Source organism: Eriocheir sinensis, chromosome 22, assembly GCF_024679095.1.
Source record: "Eriocheir sinensis breed Jianghai 21 chromosome 22, ASM2467909v1, whole genome shotgun sequence".
In the NCBI taxonomy this organism is placed as follows: Eukaryota; Metazoa; Arthropoda; class Malacostraca; order Decapoda; family Varunidae; genus Eriocheir; species Eriocheir sinensis.
Window position 1 is genome coordinate 15,382,183 of NC_066530.1, and position 17,238 is coordinate 15,399,420.

General features: G+C 44.3%; 1 protein-coding gene across 8 annotated transcripts in view; it reads left to right on the plus strand.

Annotated features, from left to right (window-relative positions):
- The window catches only part of LOC127002130 (integumentary mucin C.1-like), a 29,494-nt gene extending 16,524 nt beyond the window's left edge, over positions 1-12,970 (plus strand). For 4 of the 8 annotated variants that reach the window (XR_007755760.1, XR_007755761.1, XM_050867716.1 and 1 more), the window contains 8 exons: positions 1,490-1,600; positions 9,347-9,469; positions 9,720-9,842; positions 10,092-10,208; positions 10,621-10,740; positions 11,121-11,504; positions 11,586-11,690; positions 12,639-12,970. Coding sequence is in view for 6 of the 8 variants with exons in the window: in XM_050867716.1 (XP_050723673.1) it covers positions 1,490-1,600; positions 9,347-9,469; positions 9,720-9,842; positions 10,092-10,208; positions 10,621-10,740; positions 11,121-11,504; positions 11,586-11,690; positions 12,639-12,748 (1,193 nt within the window). In the remaining 2 variants the exon portion in view is untranslated. Of the gene's footprint in view, positions 1-1,489; positions 1,601-6,455; positions 6,684-9,346; positions 9,470-9,719; positions 9,843-10,091; positions 10,209-10,620; positions 10,741-11,120; positions 11,505-11,585; positions 11,691-12,638 lie in introns of those variants that run through there. The other 4 variants (XM_050867719.1, XM_050867720.1, XM_050867721.1 and 1 more) reach the window with 4 other exon arrangements.
- The last annotated feature ends 4,268 nt before the right edge of the window (positions 12,971-17,238 follow it).

Genomic DNA, 17,238 nt, shown 5'->3' on the forward strand with positions numbered 1-17,238 from the left:
TACGGCCGGCCGCCATATTGTAGCAGTAAATATTAGCGCGGACGTCTAAAGAAATGTGTGTAATTTGAAGTTAAAGAGAATGACAGGTAGCCTGGTCTGTACTCAGTGATGGAGAACTAAGGTCTGCGACTACATGAAATGTTATACCAGTGTTTGTTCCTATACCAGCACGTCTAGCTAGCTTGAAACATTAAAGATTTTTACACTTATTTTTGCCCAGATTTTAATAATAAACAAAATTCACAGGCACCCATTTACGGTGAACGACATTAAATTGCCGGAGCGGTAATCTGGCCGCGAATCATAAATCACAATTTCTCAACCTTTTTACCTGCCAGTGAGTGACTTGGACGTGCCACTGGAGTAGTGAGCGCGGCTACTTCTACTATTATGTCGATATTACTGACGTTGTAAAAGATCTTTATGGAAAATACAGCTTAGAGTTGAGTGCCCACATGTGGCGCTGCCTGTATAGCCAATGGACTGTATTTGCTATGCAGGCAGCGCCACATGTGGGTACTCAACTCCAAGCTGTCCGTTCCATAGAGTTCAAGTTATAGACAAGAGTGCGTCTGAGGTTGTCTCCGGGATACACGGCCATGGTGCCGCCATCCCTCCAAGCCGATGATTGCACACACTTCACCCCCACCCGATTTCAATTTTTCTCCATGTCAAACAGTAGTCAGGAAAACGGGAAGGAGTAAAGTGTGTGCAGCCGTTGGCTTGGAGCGGTGGCGGGTAGTGGCGGCTGCGGGGTTCGCCTAGATCCACACCACTCTCGACATTTCTCGCTTCCTCTGCAGCCGCCACAACACCATCGGCCAGTTTCATGTGAAATACTATAGTGGCGATCGCCGCCATTGGTATATCGATCAAAACAAACAAAAGTGACTGTGAAAGCGGCCCCAAGGCCTCGTATCCTGGAGGCAGCCTCAGACGCACTAGTACATAACTTGAATTCTATGGAGGAAAGTACTGCTTTGACAGTTCACCGACTGGCCACGTGTGGCGCTGCCTGTATATCCAATACGATCCAAAAAGTCCATTCGTCAAGGACCTCGGTGTCAAAATCGCGTCAAACCTCAAATTCTCACAGCAATACATCGACGCAGCTAATATAGCGAACAAAAGGCTGGGTTTCATTAAATGAAACTTTTTATTAAAAAATGAAGAAGTAATACTCTCGCTTTACAATAGTTTAGTCAGACCTCACTTGGAATATGCGGTACAGCTTTGGTCTCCCCACAATGCAAAGGACATTGCTAAATTAGAAGGTTTTAGCTATCTCATTAATGTAGAATCACTTGGGTTTAAGGACAGACCACCTAGTCTGGATCATAGGGTCTGTGTGGTCTGAATTTCTATGTAAAATATGTAAAAATCTCTCTCTCTCTCTCTCTCTCTCTCTCTCTCTCTCTCTCTCTCTCTCTCTCTCTCTCTCTCTCTCTCTCTCTCTCTCTCTCTCTCTCTCTCTTTTACACACACACAGTGTGCAGCAGCGACGAGCTCCCTTGTGATGCAACCAAATGCATACATAATACGGCGCGCTGCGATGGCGTCCCGGACTGTGTGGACAAGACAGACGAAAAGAACTGTCCAAGTAAGTACAAAACAGATGGGCGACTGAATGCTGGGAATGAGAGAGGAAAAGCGGAATAGGAGTCATCGAGTCGGGTGTAGAAGGAAAAGTTGGAAAACTGTTGGAAATATTATTAGGGAAAGGGTTCGTGAAGGACTGGGAATTAAAAGAGTTAATGTGAAAGGTTACTGTGCTCAACTGATATCCAGTAACAAAAGCCGAGTGAAACGAGCTAATGGGAAGGAGATTGAGCAGTGGAAGAGGTTTAGTGGGTCCTGATAAAGGGCTTGGGAAGTGTGGGTGTGCTGAAGCATGGAGGCGGGCGTTGAGAAGGTAATGGAAAGATGAACCTCGGATGTAGGGCGTGGGAAAGGTTGGGGTGCTTGAGAGGGTTAAGGTGAGGGAGCTGAGAGGTTAATGAAAAAGAGAAAAATCGTATAAGCGGGAAAAATGCAAATGTAGGCGGGCTGGGGAGGGTTGGTGTAATGCATGAGACTGACTGTGGATGTGTAGGAAGGGGGCTCATGTTTGACTGATGTCCTATGTTGATTTCAAAGGTGGGCATTCCGCAATTTAAGTTCGCTAATCGCTAATCTGCCAATGGCGGACTAACAAAAAATTGCGGAATAGCGTTAGCGTAAAATTTGAAAAATTAGCGGATTTGCAGTTAGCGGAATGCCAAAATTATAGTCCGCTAACGCAAACTTTAAAAAAACGCCAACAATGAAACTTACGGAAAATTCAAGAATATTCTTGAAAGTGTGGAGCACAGAGAGGCCTGGGTGGACCTCTTTATGAAGTACAACACCCCTGTCCCCTCCTCCGCGGCTGTGAAAAGATTGTTCAGCTTGGTCTCTGACGTCCTCAGGCACAAGAGGTTATCCCTGACTGATGATAATTTTGAGAAGCTGGTGTTTGTCAATGGAAACGTGCACCTCTTGAAGGGGAAGTGGCTGTGCCCGAAGGAGGAGGAGAAGGACAACAATGATTAATGACTGTAATGAGGATTCTGTGTTTGCTGTTTTAAAACTTATGTTATATATGGAAATATATGAAATAAACAAGTATATAAATTGTAAAGTAATTCTATTCGAAATTGTGTTTTTAACTACCAATAAAGGGTTTGCGGACTTCATTAGTGGGCTACACAAAATTATTAGCGTTAGCATTAGTGAATTTGCGATGCGGACCGGCGAAGCCGGGAAATTTGCGTTTTAGCGATTAGCAGACTGCCCAACAAAGTTAGCGGAATTGCGAATTGTGGACTAACAAAAAATTAGCGGGTGCTCACCTCTGGTTAATTTCTTTCCCGCTTGCCTTACGTCACTTCACTACCGAGCTTTTGGTCAAGGTTCTTTACTTCTTCATCCATTCCTCTTCGTCCTCCAGCATTTCTTATTCATTTTTCCTTTTGTGTTTTGCGAGGGAGCTTTACGACTGATTTGTCCAAGTTATTTATTTATTTATTTATCTATTTATTTTCAGCAGTAATATTTATTTTGTATATGTTTGTGTGGAGCCAATTGTACATTTCCTGAAACTTAATCTCTTTCGATTTGTGACTTCGACCTTTTAGACTTGCACACCAATATACGTTTGTGTTTTATATAACTGTGACTTTTGAATTTGTTGAAGTGGTTTTTTTCGTGTGTAAAGTGTACATCGCCGAAGAATTTCACCTGCAGTAACGGCACGTGTGCGGCGGAGTGTGACAACAATCCTGAGTGTACCGACGGCGCCGATGAAAGTAACTGTATCACAATTGCTACTACTACTACTGCTACTACCACTACCACTACTACTATTCCTGCTATTTTTATTGCTGCTATTACTACTACTACTATCACTAATCCTCCTGGTGAGTGATGTTATTCCCTTCTCTCCTTGTTGCTCTTGAACCCTGTCCTGCCCCTGCCTCACTGTGTCCTATTATACAGAGTGTGGCGCAGGCCAGTGGCAGCGTAGGGACGCTGGCTGCACTAACGAAACGGACCCCATCTATGGCTTAGTTCAGTGCAAAGATGGTTCGAATGAGGAAGACTGTCCCACTATTGTAAGTTTCATTCCATCAGTCCACTCGTGATTGTAGATGTGGCACACTTACATTGGTGGTTCGGGATTTAGTGAAATAAACTGTTGCGATAAATATTCAATCTTTATTTGCAGTGATATATATGAATGTTTATGTATACAAAATAGCACACCTTATATAAATCCCAAACATGCCGATTTGCATCGCCAGTATACCATGCATGCACACGAAGGACAAGCTGGTATCAAACAGCCCAGTCAGGTCATACTCGAACGAACAATGACTTTTTGAAACCTATGATTATTTAGGTCATTTCAGGTACGTACATAAAAAGACATCTGCCTCTTAGTAATATTTTATGCTACGTCCAATATTACTCATGTGAGTTACATACAGTATATTATTAAAATACCTTTTATATACATTTACAGAACCAGATGTGTTTTTGTGTAACTGAAAGGTGACAGAGCTTATTACTTAAAGCCTATTGTTCCTTCACGTCTGATCTGACTTAATTGACACAAGTTTGTCTCATGTACTTGCAGGGTATATAGTCGATGCAAATCGGCATGTTTGTGATTTATAAAAAATAAAAAAACGTGTGAGGGTCCTTTGTGTATATAAACATTCAAATAAATTGCAAGAAAAGTAGTTTGAATATATATATATATATCACATGTAGACAACGATATAGGACATGTTAGTTTTAACCAGTCATGAGCTGCAGTGCGTAGGTGCCACATTACTCAAAATTCATGCACTGTGAGTGGAAAGATGAAATGAAACCGACTATACTGAGTAACAAAGACCGTGCATAATGGCAGCCTCCAGAGCTGTGACCTTCAAACTTCTCTTACTGTGAGACTGATTTCCTTTTAATTAAGACATGCAACTCCTCCCAGTAATACCTTCACTCCGACCAAAACAAGTCAAGAAGTAGAGGCAGGCAGGCTTCTTCAATGCATTTGCATCGAGGAAGCCTGCCGTCAGTTACCGGTGCAGGACAAAGCCTTCGGAACCTCTGCACTTCAAAGGAGGGAGGGTTTTTGATAGGCTGGCAGCACCCCCCGGCTCTTCCAGTATTCACCTTACCGGGAGTGACTTACTCCCACAGCACAAGGTGTTCTCTATCTTGCCAATCAAATAGTACGGTGGAGAAAGCGGCTCTGCCAATCCACTTTACGAGTCTCTTGGTAGGCCTTCTTCTACTGCTCTTCAGCCATTACTATCGTCTGTTTGTTAACATACAGCCGTGCGGTTGCTCGTACCCACAACGGTTTTCCATCCGTACGCTCAGCCACTAACACACTCCCGCTTGGGCATACGGGCAACCGCGGTTGCGCTGAGCTCCAACGGCTGGAGGAAAACGCTCAGTGTGACACCGCCTTTTATCCCACAACCGCTTCCTCCTTTCATTCAATTGTAGCAACAAATCCATAACTTGAGTAACAACAGCACAAGCTACAGCAGCCCTTATTTTTGCAGTCGGCGCTATGTCGATACAGGACGACTGCTTTGTTTATATTTTGGATACGAACAACCGATCTTGCCATGTGTCAGGAACACCCTAAAAAGTTGAAGTTGCAGTTTGCGACAACCGCGAACGCGGTTGGAGAAAAAACGCCCAGTGTGGCGCCAGCTTTACACACGCTTTGAGAAAAAAAAAGTTTAAACCACAGAGGCTCACGGGGGCAGTTTGAACTTTTCATATCTAGCAGCGAACCATTACACAACGGACGGATTTCGTTGATCCGGCGGACTTGTCACTTATTGACGTAGCCTCAGGGCTGCTGTAGCTTACTGAACGTGTCCTTCGTTACATTTTTCTTGTAAGCCGCGTCGACGCTACTGGATGGCTGATTAAGGACTTCCCTTGCCCTGCCCTCGCCTACATTTCTTTGAAAAGCTTTCATCAGCTTCGTTCAACATTCCCCCAGACGCAAAAATTCTCTCGCCCGCAGAGGCACCCTTTTTCCACGGAAAGTTCCTGAATATACGTTGAATATACGTGTTCGAATACGTCATTTTATTGGAAATAAGTATTAGATAATGTGAACCAACTTTAACTTACTAACTCAAGTCTTCCTTCGATATATGCAATGTCAAAAAAAAAATTATAACGTGTAAAGAAGTTTCAAAGTATTGTGCTGCTAAGTAGTGCGTTTCCTTCCCATTTTTTTGTTTGTGCCCTTGAACCGAGCCTTTCCTGACAAAGAGGTTCCACACCCCTTTGGTCTGATCGTCTTTTTTGTCTCATGCTCTGCCCTGTCACCGAGTCAGTCTCCCATAAATCACTGGTGCTTTCCTGTGTGTTATGTTATTCCTCACATCTTATCTTACCATAAAGCCGAGAGCTCTTACGTCTGGCTCATGATTATTATTAACTTACTCGAGCCTTCTTCACACTCCCCCCATCCCTCACCTTACTGCCCCAATTTCTTCATCCCCAGCAGGTTTGCTAGCTAACCAGATCACTTGATAATTCATCTTTGACTTGTTACTGTAAGCATTTTCCGCCAAAGAGTACTGAGGGGCGATGAAAGTTAAACTGCAATAAGTTAAAGGTCGCCAAAAAATCCCAAATTCGTTTCCTCAGACCGCTTCAGCTTAATAACTGATCTTGTAACTTTTAATTTAACTTGAAAGGTTCTGGAGTGGTCGACGGCGTGCTGATAGTGGCAGGTTTTTTTCCATATTGTAACAGTCAGGGATCGCTTATCATCGATACTTACTTCCCGTTGGCATCCACGCCTCACTGATATATAACCTCCTAGATAAGAGCACTTTCTCACTGCCTATTGAGCACATTCTTCATGTATTACTGCCTTTAATCCTTTTAAAATGACGCAACCCACGAACTTACATATACGCCCAGAGCCACGCTGAGCCACGCCACTTTGCTCCCCTCGGCCCCAGCGTGCGGGTCGCGTGTCTCACAGGAGGTAAAAAGCAGGATTAACCGATTTTTTGGTCCTGGCAAAGAGTCTCCTCCCCCTGCCGCCGCCATGCAGCCGCTGCTCTCCCTTGTGGTGGTCCTGCTGCTCGCCGCCTCCCTCACCCACTGTGCCTCAGGTGAATAGTGCGTCAGTCTGCCCAGTCAGTCGTCCTTGTTTCGTGAAGGATCAGTTTTCACTTGAAGCATAAAGTTCGAAGTACGATTTTCTAAGGATAGCACATGAAAGCTATAAACGCTTATTTTCAGTGTGGTTCTTTTAATTTGGTTTCCAGTGTGGTCCTCGAAACATAATTCCCAAAATTTCCGAAAATTTGGAGCAGTTCACGGCTGTATTAGGACGTGGAGAAGAAATGGAAATATGCAGTAAAAGTGTCATTCAAAACCCTTTATGTGCAAATCTGGAAGTCAAGAGATTCATTAGAGTATTAGGAAAAGACATTCGATCATTAGCGACCAAAGAGGGCACGTAGGAACCGTTACACAGACGTCACAGCGCTGTAGGAGAACATGGATGTCAGTCACTCTCCCTTTGCTGCGAAGTAAAGGATTCGTGACCAAACTCAAAAAGACACACCGACTTCTTTTCTCATAGAAAAGGAGGCAGCTCAAGGGTATCAAGCAATGAGGAAACAAACATAAATAAAACATTGCCAATGCTTCTGCAAAGGGTGTTAGTAGAATCATTCAAAGGAGAGAGGCCGGAATCATTCGGAGAGGTCTCTTTATTCTCCCCTCTTGAAAGTGTTCAAATCGTAGGCAGGAGGAAATAGAGACGAAGGAAGACTGCTCCGGAGTTCACCAGCGAAAGGAAAGCATGAAGGTGCTGGTTAAAGCTTTCCATAAGGGATTTAGATAGCATAGGGATGAGCTAGAAAAGAAAATCGTGTGCAGCATAGCCGCGAGAGTCCAGCAAGTTCAGCACGATAATATCGCTGGAAGAGAGATAATACTGCGGCGAAGTGTGCGAGGTAGAGGACGGTCATCAAGAGGAGGGGAGTTGATACGATAAAAAAATTAAAAAAAACATTATTTTAACTCCACTCTGTCCAAAAGGGCTGTGTGTGTGGAACCCCCTCACACGTGATGTGCATACTTCATAAGAGGGTAGACAAGGTCTTCACATATGGATATCATCTGTAAGAAGAAACAATAATGGAAACGATGCAAAAATGTCTAACCACGAGGAAGCTGATTCGGCTAGAGGATGGTTTGCTCAGTGTTGTCAGTGCCATAGTGTGGGCAAGGATTCAGCATTATGCTACTGTTGCAGTAACTGGTGTCTTTTCTCGTGTAAACGTTACCTGTATGACTTAACCCTTTTCTTGGTTGTAAAAATATGAATCGATTAGCTTCTGGCTCTGGTATCATTACCCTCCAGAACTGGTAGGGGATTCTATTGTTATATATAGGACAGTCCACTCATAGCACACCGAGTCAGTACAGTGTTCAAAGTGCTATGCCCCGCCCATTTCCCGATTAGATGTTCCATTCCAGCTTTTCTTTGTCTGCCTGTTTATCCACAAGGTCCTTGTGCATAGGCAAACCCTGAGGTTCGTAAGATTTTGCACCCTATTTCTGATTTTATATATATATATATATATATATATATATATATATATATATATATATATATATATATATATATATATATATATATATATATATTTTTTTTTTTTTTTACGGGAAAGGAGAAAACTGAAGAGGAAAATAACTTTCTCCCAGGGAGAGACCATTCACATATATTTCCCCTACGGACTATACTATTCTGTAGTGAGGAAGGCTGAAGAACTCTGCTCCGGTGTTCCGAATGACAAATGAGGCACGAAATTGTACTTTTGGTGGTTTGTTCTTCGCCGACCCTGAGCTCCAAGCTTTGGTGCTGCGTTGGTAATCTTTTCTTCGTTTTCCTTTACTTCTGCTTCATCATCGTCTTCTTAGTCTTTTTTTTCTTATTATGAGAATTATCATTATTATTATTATAGTTACTACTAATACTAATACTATTTATTATTATTATTATTATTATTATTATTATTATTATTATTATTATTATTATTATTATTATTATTATTATTATTATTATTATTATTATTATTATTATTATTATTATCATTATTATTATTATCATTAGTAGTAGTAGTAGTAATAGTTGTAGCATCATCATCCTTCTCCTCATTTTTATTATTATAATTACAATGATATATGGCTACCGTTATTATCGCTATTATTAGTTCATTTTTACCTCTTCTAATACTACATTTATCATAAAAACTGCAATAACGTGGTGAAAAAATCTCGAAATTACACCACTGGATGCGGGGGATCGACCCCGGGCCTTATGAGTGAAATGAGGGCAGCACACCACTGAGCCACCAGTCAGCCAAAAGTCACCGCGCCAGGGGCCACGCTGCCTCACGCCCCAGCCCAGCACCGTCCATGGGCATGAAGGAAGACTGACCCCTCACACTCTCCTTGTAGCTGGAGACGCTTTTAATCAAGCCACGGTGACACCTACGGTGCTTATATACATTACAGAACGTGCAATAGCATAGTGGAAATTTTGAAATGTACACTACTAAGTGCCGGTGATCGAACTCCGGCCTCCTGAGTTACTAATGTGTGTAAATAAATCAAACCTAATCCTTCCAGACGCTGAGTCATAGCTACTTTACTCTCCAAAACCTTGAATGCGGTATCGTTCACTCATGATATGTCGGCCTTAATTTGTTGCTCGTTGAACCCCTGCCCTGCCCCTACTTGACTGTGTGCTGTTTTGCAGGGTGTATCGCAAGCGAGTGGATGTGTAGAGACACTTCCTGCATCGATAACAAGAAACGCTGCGATGGGAAGGATGATTGCCTTGACAAATCGGATGAAATAGGCTGTCCTCCAACGCCGACCAGTGGGTATCAAAGGCGGTGCACTTAGGCAGCCTTCAGAGCTGTGATCTTATAATTGTGACAGAGTGGTGTCCCAAATTGATGTGTTTACTTAACTCAAATCTAATCCAACCAAATGCTGAACCTTACTTTCCTTCCCCAAACCCTTCCCTGACCAATGATGAGGCATCGTTTATCCATGATGTGTCGGCCTTAACATTTTGCTCGTTGAACCCCTGCCCTGCCCCTGCCTGACTGTGTGCTGTTATGCAGAGTGTGGCGCAGGCGAGTGGCAGTGTAGAAACGGTGGCTGCATCGACACCACGACACGTTGCAATAAGAAACCTGACTGCAGTGACGACTCGGACGAAGAAGGCTGTCCTGTAAACCCTACCAGTGAGTATCAAAGGCGGTGCACTAAAGCAGCCTCCAGAACTGTGATCTTATAAGTGTGACAGAGTGGTGTCCCAAATTGATGTTCTTACCTAACTCAGACCTAACCCAGCCAAATGCTGAACCTTACATTACTTCCCCAAACCCTTCCCTGACCAATAATGAGACATCGTTTACCCATGATGTGTCGGCCTTAACTTTTAGCTCGTTGAACCCCTGCCCTGCCCCTGCCTGACTGTGTGCTATTTACAGGTTGTGGCGCAGCGCAGTGGCAGTGTGCTGACATGGACTGCATCGATATGAAGTTCCTCTGCGATGGCCTTTCTCATTGCAATGACGACTCGGATGAGCAATCTGGCGTCTGTTCTAGTGAGTAACAAAGATCGTACTTTAAGGCAGCCTCTGGAGCAGTGACCTTCAAACTTCTCTTAGTGTGAACCTGATTTTCTTTTGGCCTCTCGTCGTTTTGCGTGTATCTGTTTGTGAGGGAGTGCTGTCCCAAACTGACGTGTGTGATGAGGTGTCGTTTACCCATGGTGTGTCGGCCTTAACTTGTTGCTGTTTCAACCCCTGTACTGTCCACGTAAATTTTCTTCCGTAGCGGTAATACTATTTTTCCTCGTTGAATGTTCAATATATGTTTGTGTTGAGCCAATTGTACTTTTCCTGGTATAATCTGTTTAGACTTGTGACTTCGACATTTTCGGCTTCCACGACAATATTCGTTAGCGTTGTGCATCACTGACTTTATATTTTTTGAAGGTTTTTTTTTCCTGTGTAGTCACGTGTACACCGGAGCAAGTCTACTGCGGTGGCGACCTTTGTGCTGCAGATATCGCAAGCTGCCCCATTACTACCACCGCCACCACCACCACTACTACTACTACTACTACTACCCCCAGTGAGTGATGTTATTCTCTTCTCTCCTTGCTCGTTGAACCCCTGCCCTGCCCTGCCCCTGTCTGACTGTGTGCTATTATGCAGATTGTGGCGCTGGACAGTGGCTGCATCAGTAAACTAGATGTGCCGGCCTTAACTTGTTGTACATTGAATCCCTGCCCTGTCCAAGTTGATTTTCCTTTGTAGCAGTAATAACAATCTACTTATTTTTCGTTATTAAATGCTCAGTATATGTTTGCGTGGAGCCAATTGTACTTTTTTTCTGAGAGTTAATCTATTTATATTTGTGACTTTGAGTTTAGAGACTGACACAGCAATGTACCTTAATGTTGTGTATCACTGTGACGATTTTATTGAAGGTATTTTTTCTCCTGCGTGTAGCTCCGTGTGCTCCGTCCCAGACTGATTGTGGTGGTGGCCTTTGTGCTGCAAGTAGTGGAGGCTGTCCTGCTACTACCACTACTACTACTCCTACCACTACTACTACTACTACTCCAACTACTACTACTACTACTACTCCTACCACTACTACTACTACTCCTACCACTACTACTACTACTCCTACCACTACTACCACTACTCCTCCAACTACTACTACTACTACTACTACTACTACTCCAACTACTACTACTACTACTCCAACTACTACTACTACTACTCCTACCACAACTACTACTACTCCTACCACTACTACTACTACTCCTACCACCACCACAACCACCACCACCACTACAACCACCACCCCCACAACCACTCTTCCTCCTGGTGAGTGATGTTATTCCCTTCTCTCCTTGTTGCTTATTGGACCCCTGCCCTTCCCCTGCCTGACCGTGTGTTGTTATGCAGGGTGTGGTGCGGGCCAATGGCAATGTAGGGACGGTGGCTGCGTCTCTGTGGAAGACTGCTGCGATGGCTACTTGCAATGCTGGGACGGATCGGATGAGGAAAACTGTGAGTACCAACGGCCGTGGACTAAGACAGCCTCCGGAGCAGTGATCCTCAAACTTCCCGTACCATGACCTTATTTTACGCTTCACCTGCCCCATTTTCCCTCCCCCTCCTTATAGTACTAATAGTTCCGTGCCGCCCGCCATTATGTATGTATGTATGTATGTATTTTATGATGGAGTGGTATCCCAAACTGACGTGTAGGGTTCTTCAAAGTGGGTTCACGTAGCAATTTAGGACGAGCCAACACTCACTGGATTGCTGCTCAGGTTAGACTAATGGGCCTGTGATTACAAGTACCTTTCTGTCTCAAAGTTCAAAGCTGGAGTTGAGGCCATGATCCGCGGGTTGCATGCAATCTTGACGGGGTGACGTAAGCCATCTTCTTATCCTAACGGACTATGCCATTATGCAAGGACAGATTAAATGAGGATGTGAAAGAAGAGAGTCTTTCGATTTTTTCTCGAAGTATTATTTAATATACAAACTCTGGTAGTAGGTTTCTATTTGTTTGGAGAGATTGGAGTGCATAAAGAACTTCATCGGTATTATTACAAAGCTAAGAGAGAGAGAGAGAGAGAGAGAGAGAGAGAGAGAGAGAGAGAGAGAGAGAGAGAGAGAGAGAGAGAGAGAGAGAGAGAGAGAGAGAGAGAGAGAGAGAGAGAGAGAGAGAGAGAGAGAGAGAGAGAATTTCCTAACTCTGCCTTTACCTAGCAACCTGTTCACAACTTAGATAACTTCCAAATGTTTTTCCTCAAACAGACCTCCTTCAGGACAGACTCACTAACCTTAGATTTCGAACTAATCAAACTTATAACTCAACCGGACCTGACCCAAACTTTGCCCAACCAAATGCTGAACCTGACTTTACTCCTCTACATCCCTCACCCTTGAAGTGTCTGCTCGTTGAACCCTTGCCCCGCTCCTGCCTGACTGTGTGCTATAATGCAGGTTGTGAAGCGGGCTTCTGGACGTGTAGGGACGGTGGATGCATCTATGAGCAGGACCGCTGCGATGGATACCTTCAGTGCTTTGACGGCTCGGATGAGATTGGCTGTTGACCTAGTGAGCCGCAAAGACCGTGGACCAAGGCAGCCTCCGGAGCAGTGTTCTTCAAACTTCTCTTACTGTGTGACCCTGTTTTACGCTTAACGCCCCCCTTCCCTTTGCTACCATATATAATAGGTCTTCCCGTCGTTTTGTATGGGTCTGTTTGTGAAGCGGCGCTCCAACTTGATGTGTATACGGGCTGGGCCGACAAACAGGCCCCACCGGGATGAAGCCTTAGACCAGTGGTTCTCAAACTTTCTGACATTGTTACCCCTGACAGCGCAGAGGTAGAGGACAATTACCCCTAGCCCCCATTCCTGTTCATTTACAATTATTTTACATGAAATTATAGAAAAATATATTATATAATTTTTTACTTATTTTAATTTTTTTTTTTTTTTATAATAAAGAATAAAGAATAAGAAGAATAATGAGGGGGAAGGAAATAATATAAAACGAATTAATATTAGAATATTTTTTAAAAAAAAATCTTTAAAAAAAAAAAAAATTATATGCATTCGTGATTAAAAAGTAAAAAAAAAAAAAAACTGCACTTTATTATATTATTATTTATTTTTTTATTTTTTTTTTTATTTTTTTTTTTAATTTTTTAATACCTAACGGCTTCAATCATTTCTTTTATCCCCCCCATGGGGGTAATTACTCCCTCAGTGCCTTAGACCGACCATCAGGAAATCAGGATCCACCGGGAAGAAGCCTACCGGCGCAATTGAAAAGGCCACGACGTAAAAAAAAAAAAAAAAGTGTTCTCCATACTCCGGGCCCCCTACCAATATAGGGTCACAAGCACACACTCTTTGGATCACTCCTTCACAAGTTGGTGATGGAATCCCTGACCCAGAGCAAACATCTCCGGCCCGTATTCACAGACGCTTTCGGCTTTCACAACAAGTATTTCTAAGGGCCACAAAGAAAGCTAGTCCGCTTCTCTTCAGTGCTTTTCACAGTCAGGGTTCAGAAGCCTGCCAAGCCGCCATTAGGCTCTGAAAACTACCCTTGGAAATATCCACAACCTCTACGAGAGCCTAATCAAGTGCTGGTTTGTAATCCTCGAAATGTTTGAGACGATGGGCCTTAGCATGCAGCACTGTCGAGTCCACAAGCAGAATAGAAGTGTTTGTGAGTTGTAACGCCAGCTGTATCAAGGAGAATTACAAAGATTATGATTTTTAGGATGAAATGTGTTTCGATTACCTTTGCCAACAGGTCCCTCCGCCATCATTGTTCAGTGCATATTATTGGCCAGACCAGAAGCCCTGCAAATATTGGATGTATTGTATATACTCTTTGGTGTGTTTGTGATTTATTGGTCTCATAACTGTAGGCAGTGTTATGTCAGGGATTCATTTCTCTCCCTCTCACGGCGGAACAGCGAGCCGCCGGTCTATGTACGGCTAAGGGAGGGGGCACCGCTGTAAGCCGTAAGCCACCCACCCCATCACGACACTTGGCGGAGAGGCACTACTTGGCCCGACGGAGGCGGTGTGTGGCGGCAGGCGGGGAGGCCTTGGGAAGATGATGAACTGTTCCGTAGTGCCGGTGTAGCGGGCCAGAAGCTCCCCGGACGATAAGTTCTCAAAGCAACACCACCGCCCGACACATGAAGGCATAAAACTCTAAACAAGACATATCAATGCGGCCTGCAGTGCTTGAAGTGTTCCCCAGACGGTATACCGCAGTCAGTCAGTCAGCCAATCAGTCCTCAGTCCACTCACCCGACGTTTCGTTCATTCTCGGCTGTGTGCTGCACAACACACTAAACTAGCCACAGCTCTGAGGTCTGCGGGGATCAGGAGATATGAAAGTGGCAGCGGGCATTTTGTATCTTCCTGCGCTGCCTTCTTTACTGTGAAAAAGAAAAAGCAACACCCACCGTCTGCAGCTCTGGGCGTTGTGGGCCACGTATGCGCAGTTGTTGGTATGGGAACTCCCTGTCCGCCACACCGGTTGCAGTATTTTGAGTGCCCTAGGAAGGATCGTGTTTGTGGGCTAATAGTGTACTCCGTTCTGTATTTATTGGGGTAACTGAAATGTTTAATAGGGTCACGTGTCAATAGATTAACGATTTTGTTTTGAACAGTAGAGAGGATTCCCTGCTTCCCTGGGTTCTCCAAATGATTCTGGACTCTTTTAGATCTTAGAACTTCTTGCTACACACTTTGGAGGAGCAGCGTCAGATGGCTCTTTTGTAACTTTTCTTCCCCCTGAGCTGCCTCCTTTCCTTATAGAAAATAGAAACAAGTGGCGCCCGCGTCCCTTACCCCTGACCCGACCCTCAGTTTCGACTTTAGTTCTCTCTTAGATGACTGCTCCTCCCATGCCATTTATCTGTAGCCTTGATCAGTATTATCGTGATTTTATTTAGATAGCTGTTGATGTGTTGTAAGTAACAATAACAATAAAAACACAGATTGACTTGCACGAACACCTTACTAGCGAGTGTGACATCCTGGCCTCACGAGTGACGAGTGGACGGAAACACCAAAACACGCGACACCACCGCTGCTGGAAGGCCTCGGGTCATGTTGTGCTTCCTGGGATCAAGGAAGGAATTAAGTGTTTGAAATATTAGATTACCGATATATACGTCGTGGTTTATCTGATAACACACACACACACACACACACACACACACACACACACAAACTCGCGCGCTAGAGCCATTCTTAATCCATCTGATCAGTTGCCTCCGGTGTTATTGTGTGTGTGTGTGTGTGTGTGTGTAATTCCCCGTTATCTGTCCACGCGATAGACCTGCGATCACCAGCCAGTAGTAGGTTCCCTCCCCGACGGGGCTTGGAGCTCACAAGTGATGGATCTCTGGGAATGGATGAAACCTCACACACTCACACACACACACACACACACACACACACACACACACACACACACACACACACACACACTCACACACACACACACACACACACCTGTGGGGCGGGACACAACCCTTGACAGACACCCGGCACCCATTCACTGCTGGGTGGACAGGGGGCACGGGCTGAAGGAGACTGACCATCCATCTCCGTGGGGCAGTGGTCAGCGAGCCTGGCAAAGACTCCGCGGGCCCAGGTTCGAACTCCGACCCGGGCAGTCGGTCTGTAGCTCACCCATCTGTTCATCCTCCCTTTCGGGCTGTTCGATAAACGTGCACTTGAGGAATCCTGGGGAAGGTAAACATTGTCTCCTGTCCCGGGCTCTTGCAGCGAGCTCGACCTGCCCCCTAATGGCCCGCTTGGAACCTCTGTCACCTCCAAACCTGTAAACATCTGAGTCCCGCGAATGTTTCCCTATAGGCCTCCAATGATGCACCTATGAATCACTGGGTGGAGTGTTGTAGGATATATCGTTGAATGCTCTTATTTTGCCAACAATGTTCATTATAACGCCATGCATAATGTAGAGTACTCAGATTTTTTAGTGGAAACATAATATTGACCATTACAACTCCGATATGTTGCTATAGTCGGTTCCACGAGAGCTGGCGGCCTAATTCTTCAGGGGTGGACTCGCGGACTTGGCATCATTGTTTGGGTGACGGTCTCTTGCGTCGCTCATTGGCTGGTGTTTACTAGACCTAACCTGCCGTGACATAGCCTACTATCTCTCGCTCTCTGCTACCTCTTAAAATCAGTACCGTCACCCAAGCAATGATACCAAGTCCGCGAGTCCACCCCTGAAGGATCTGGCCGCCAGCTCTCGTGGAACCGACTATAGCAACACATCAGAGTTGTAATGGTCAATATTATGTTTCCACCAAAAAATCTGAGTACTCTACATTATGCATGGCGTTATAATGAACATTGTTGGCAAAATAAGAGCATTCAACGATATATCCTACAACACTCCATCCAGTGATTCATAGGTGCATCATTGGAGGCCTATGGGGAAACATTTCCTTCATGCAAGAAAAGAGAAGTCAAACGTCAAACAATGGTGCCATGCTTTCAATTTCTTACAATAGTAGTGATGGAAAGTGTTGAAATTTTTGCCATTCAACATTTGCTCCAGCTGGTACGCCCCTGCCTCACATACGATGCATGCAAAACAAACCCTGACCCAGCACCCGCGTGGAGGCGGCGACGTCGATGACTAACTTGGTTTGTGCTGCGGCGTACTGTAAGTCATGTTCTTCCTTCAGTGGAAAATAATACCCATTCACGAAATATGTCAAAGGATGGCCCAAATTTCCTTTTAAGAAAGAAGCCATCTATCTCGTCAAGAACACGGGAGGTTGTTTACACTGCTGCAGAGCATACCGCACGCTCCCGGCAGCAAGTGTTAAACTTATTTCATACATATAATTCAAATCATAACTCACACATCTTTAGTATCTTATAATATCACATTCACTATACTGAACTTTGAAAGGATATCATATAGCATGTGACGATTGTTTCCGTGGGGAAAAAATCTTCGTGTTGCTCCATTTCTTAAATACCATTATTAAGTCAATTGTCTCTATACCGCAGCTATGTGA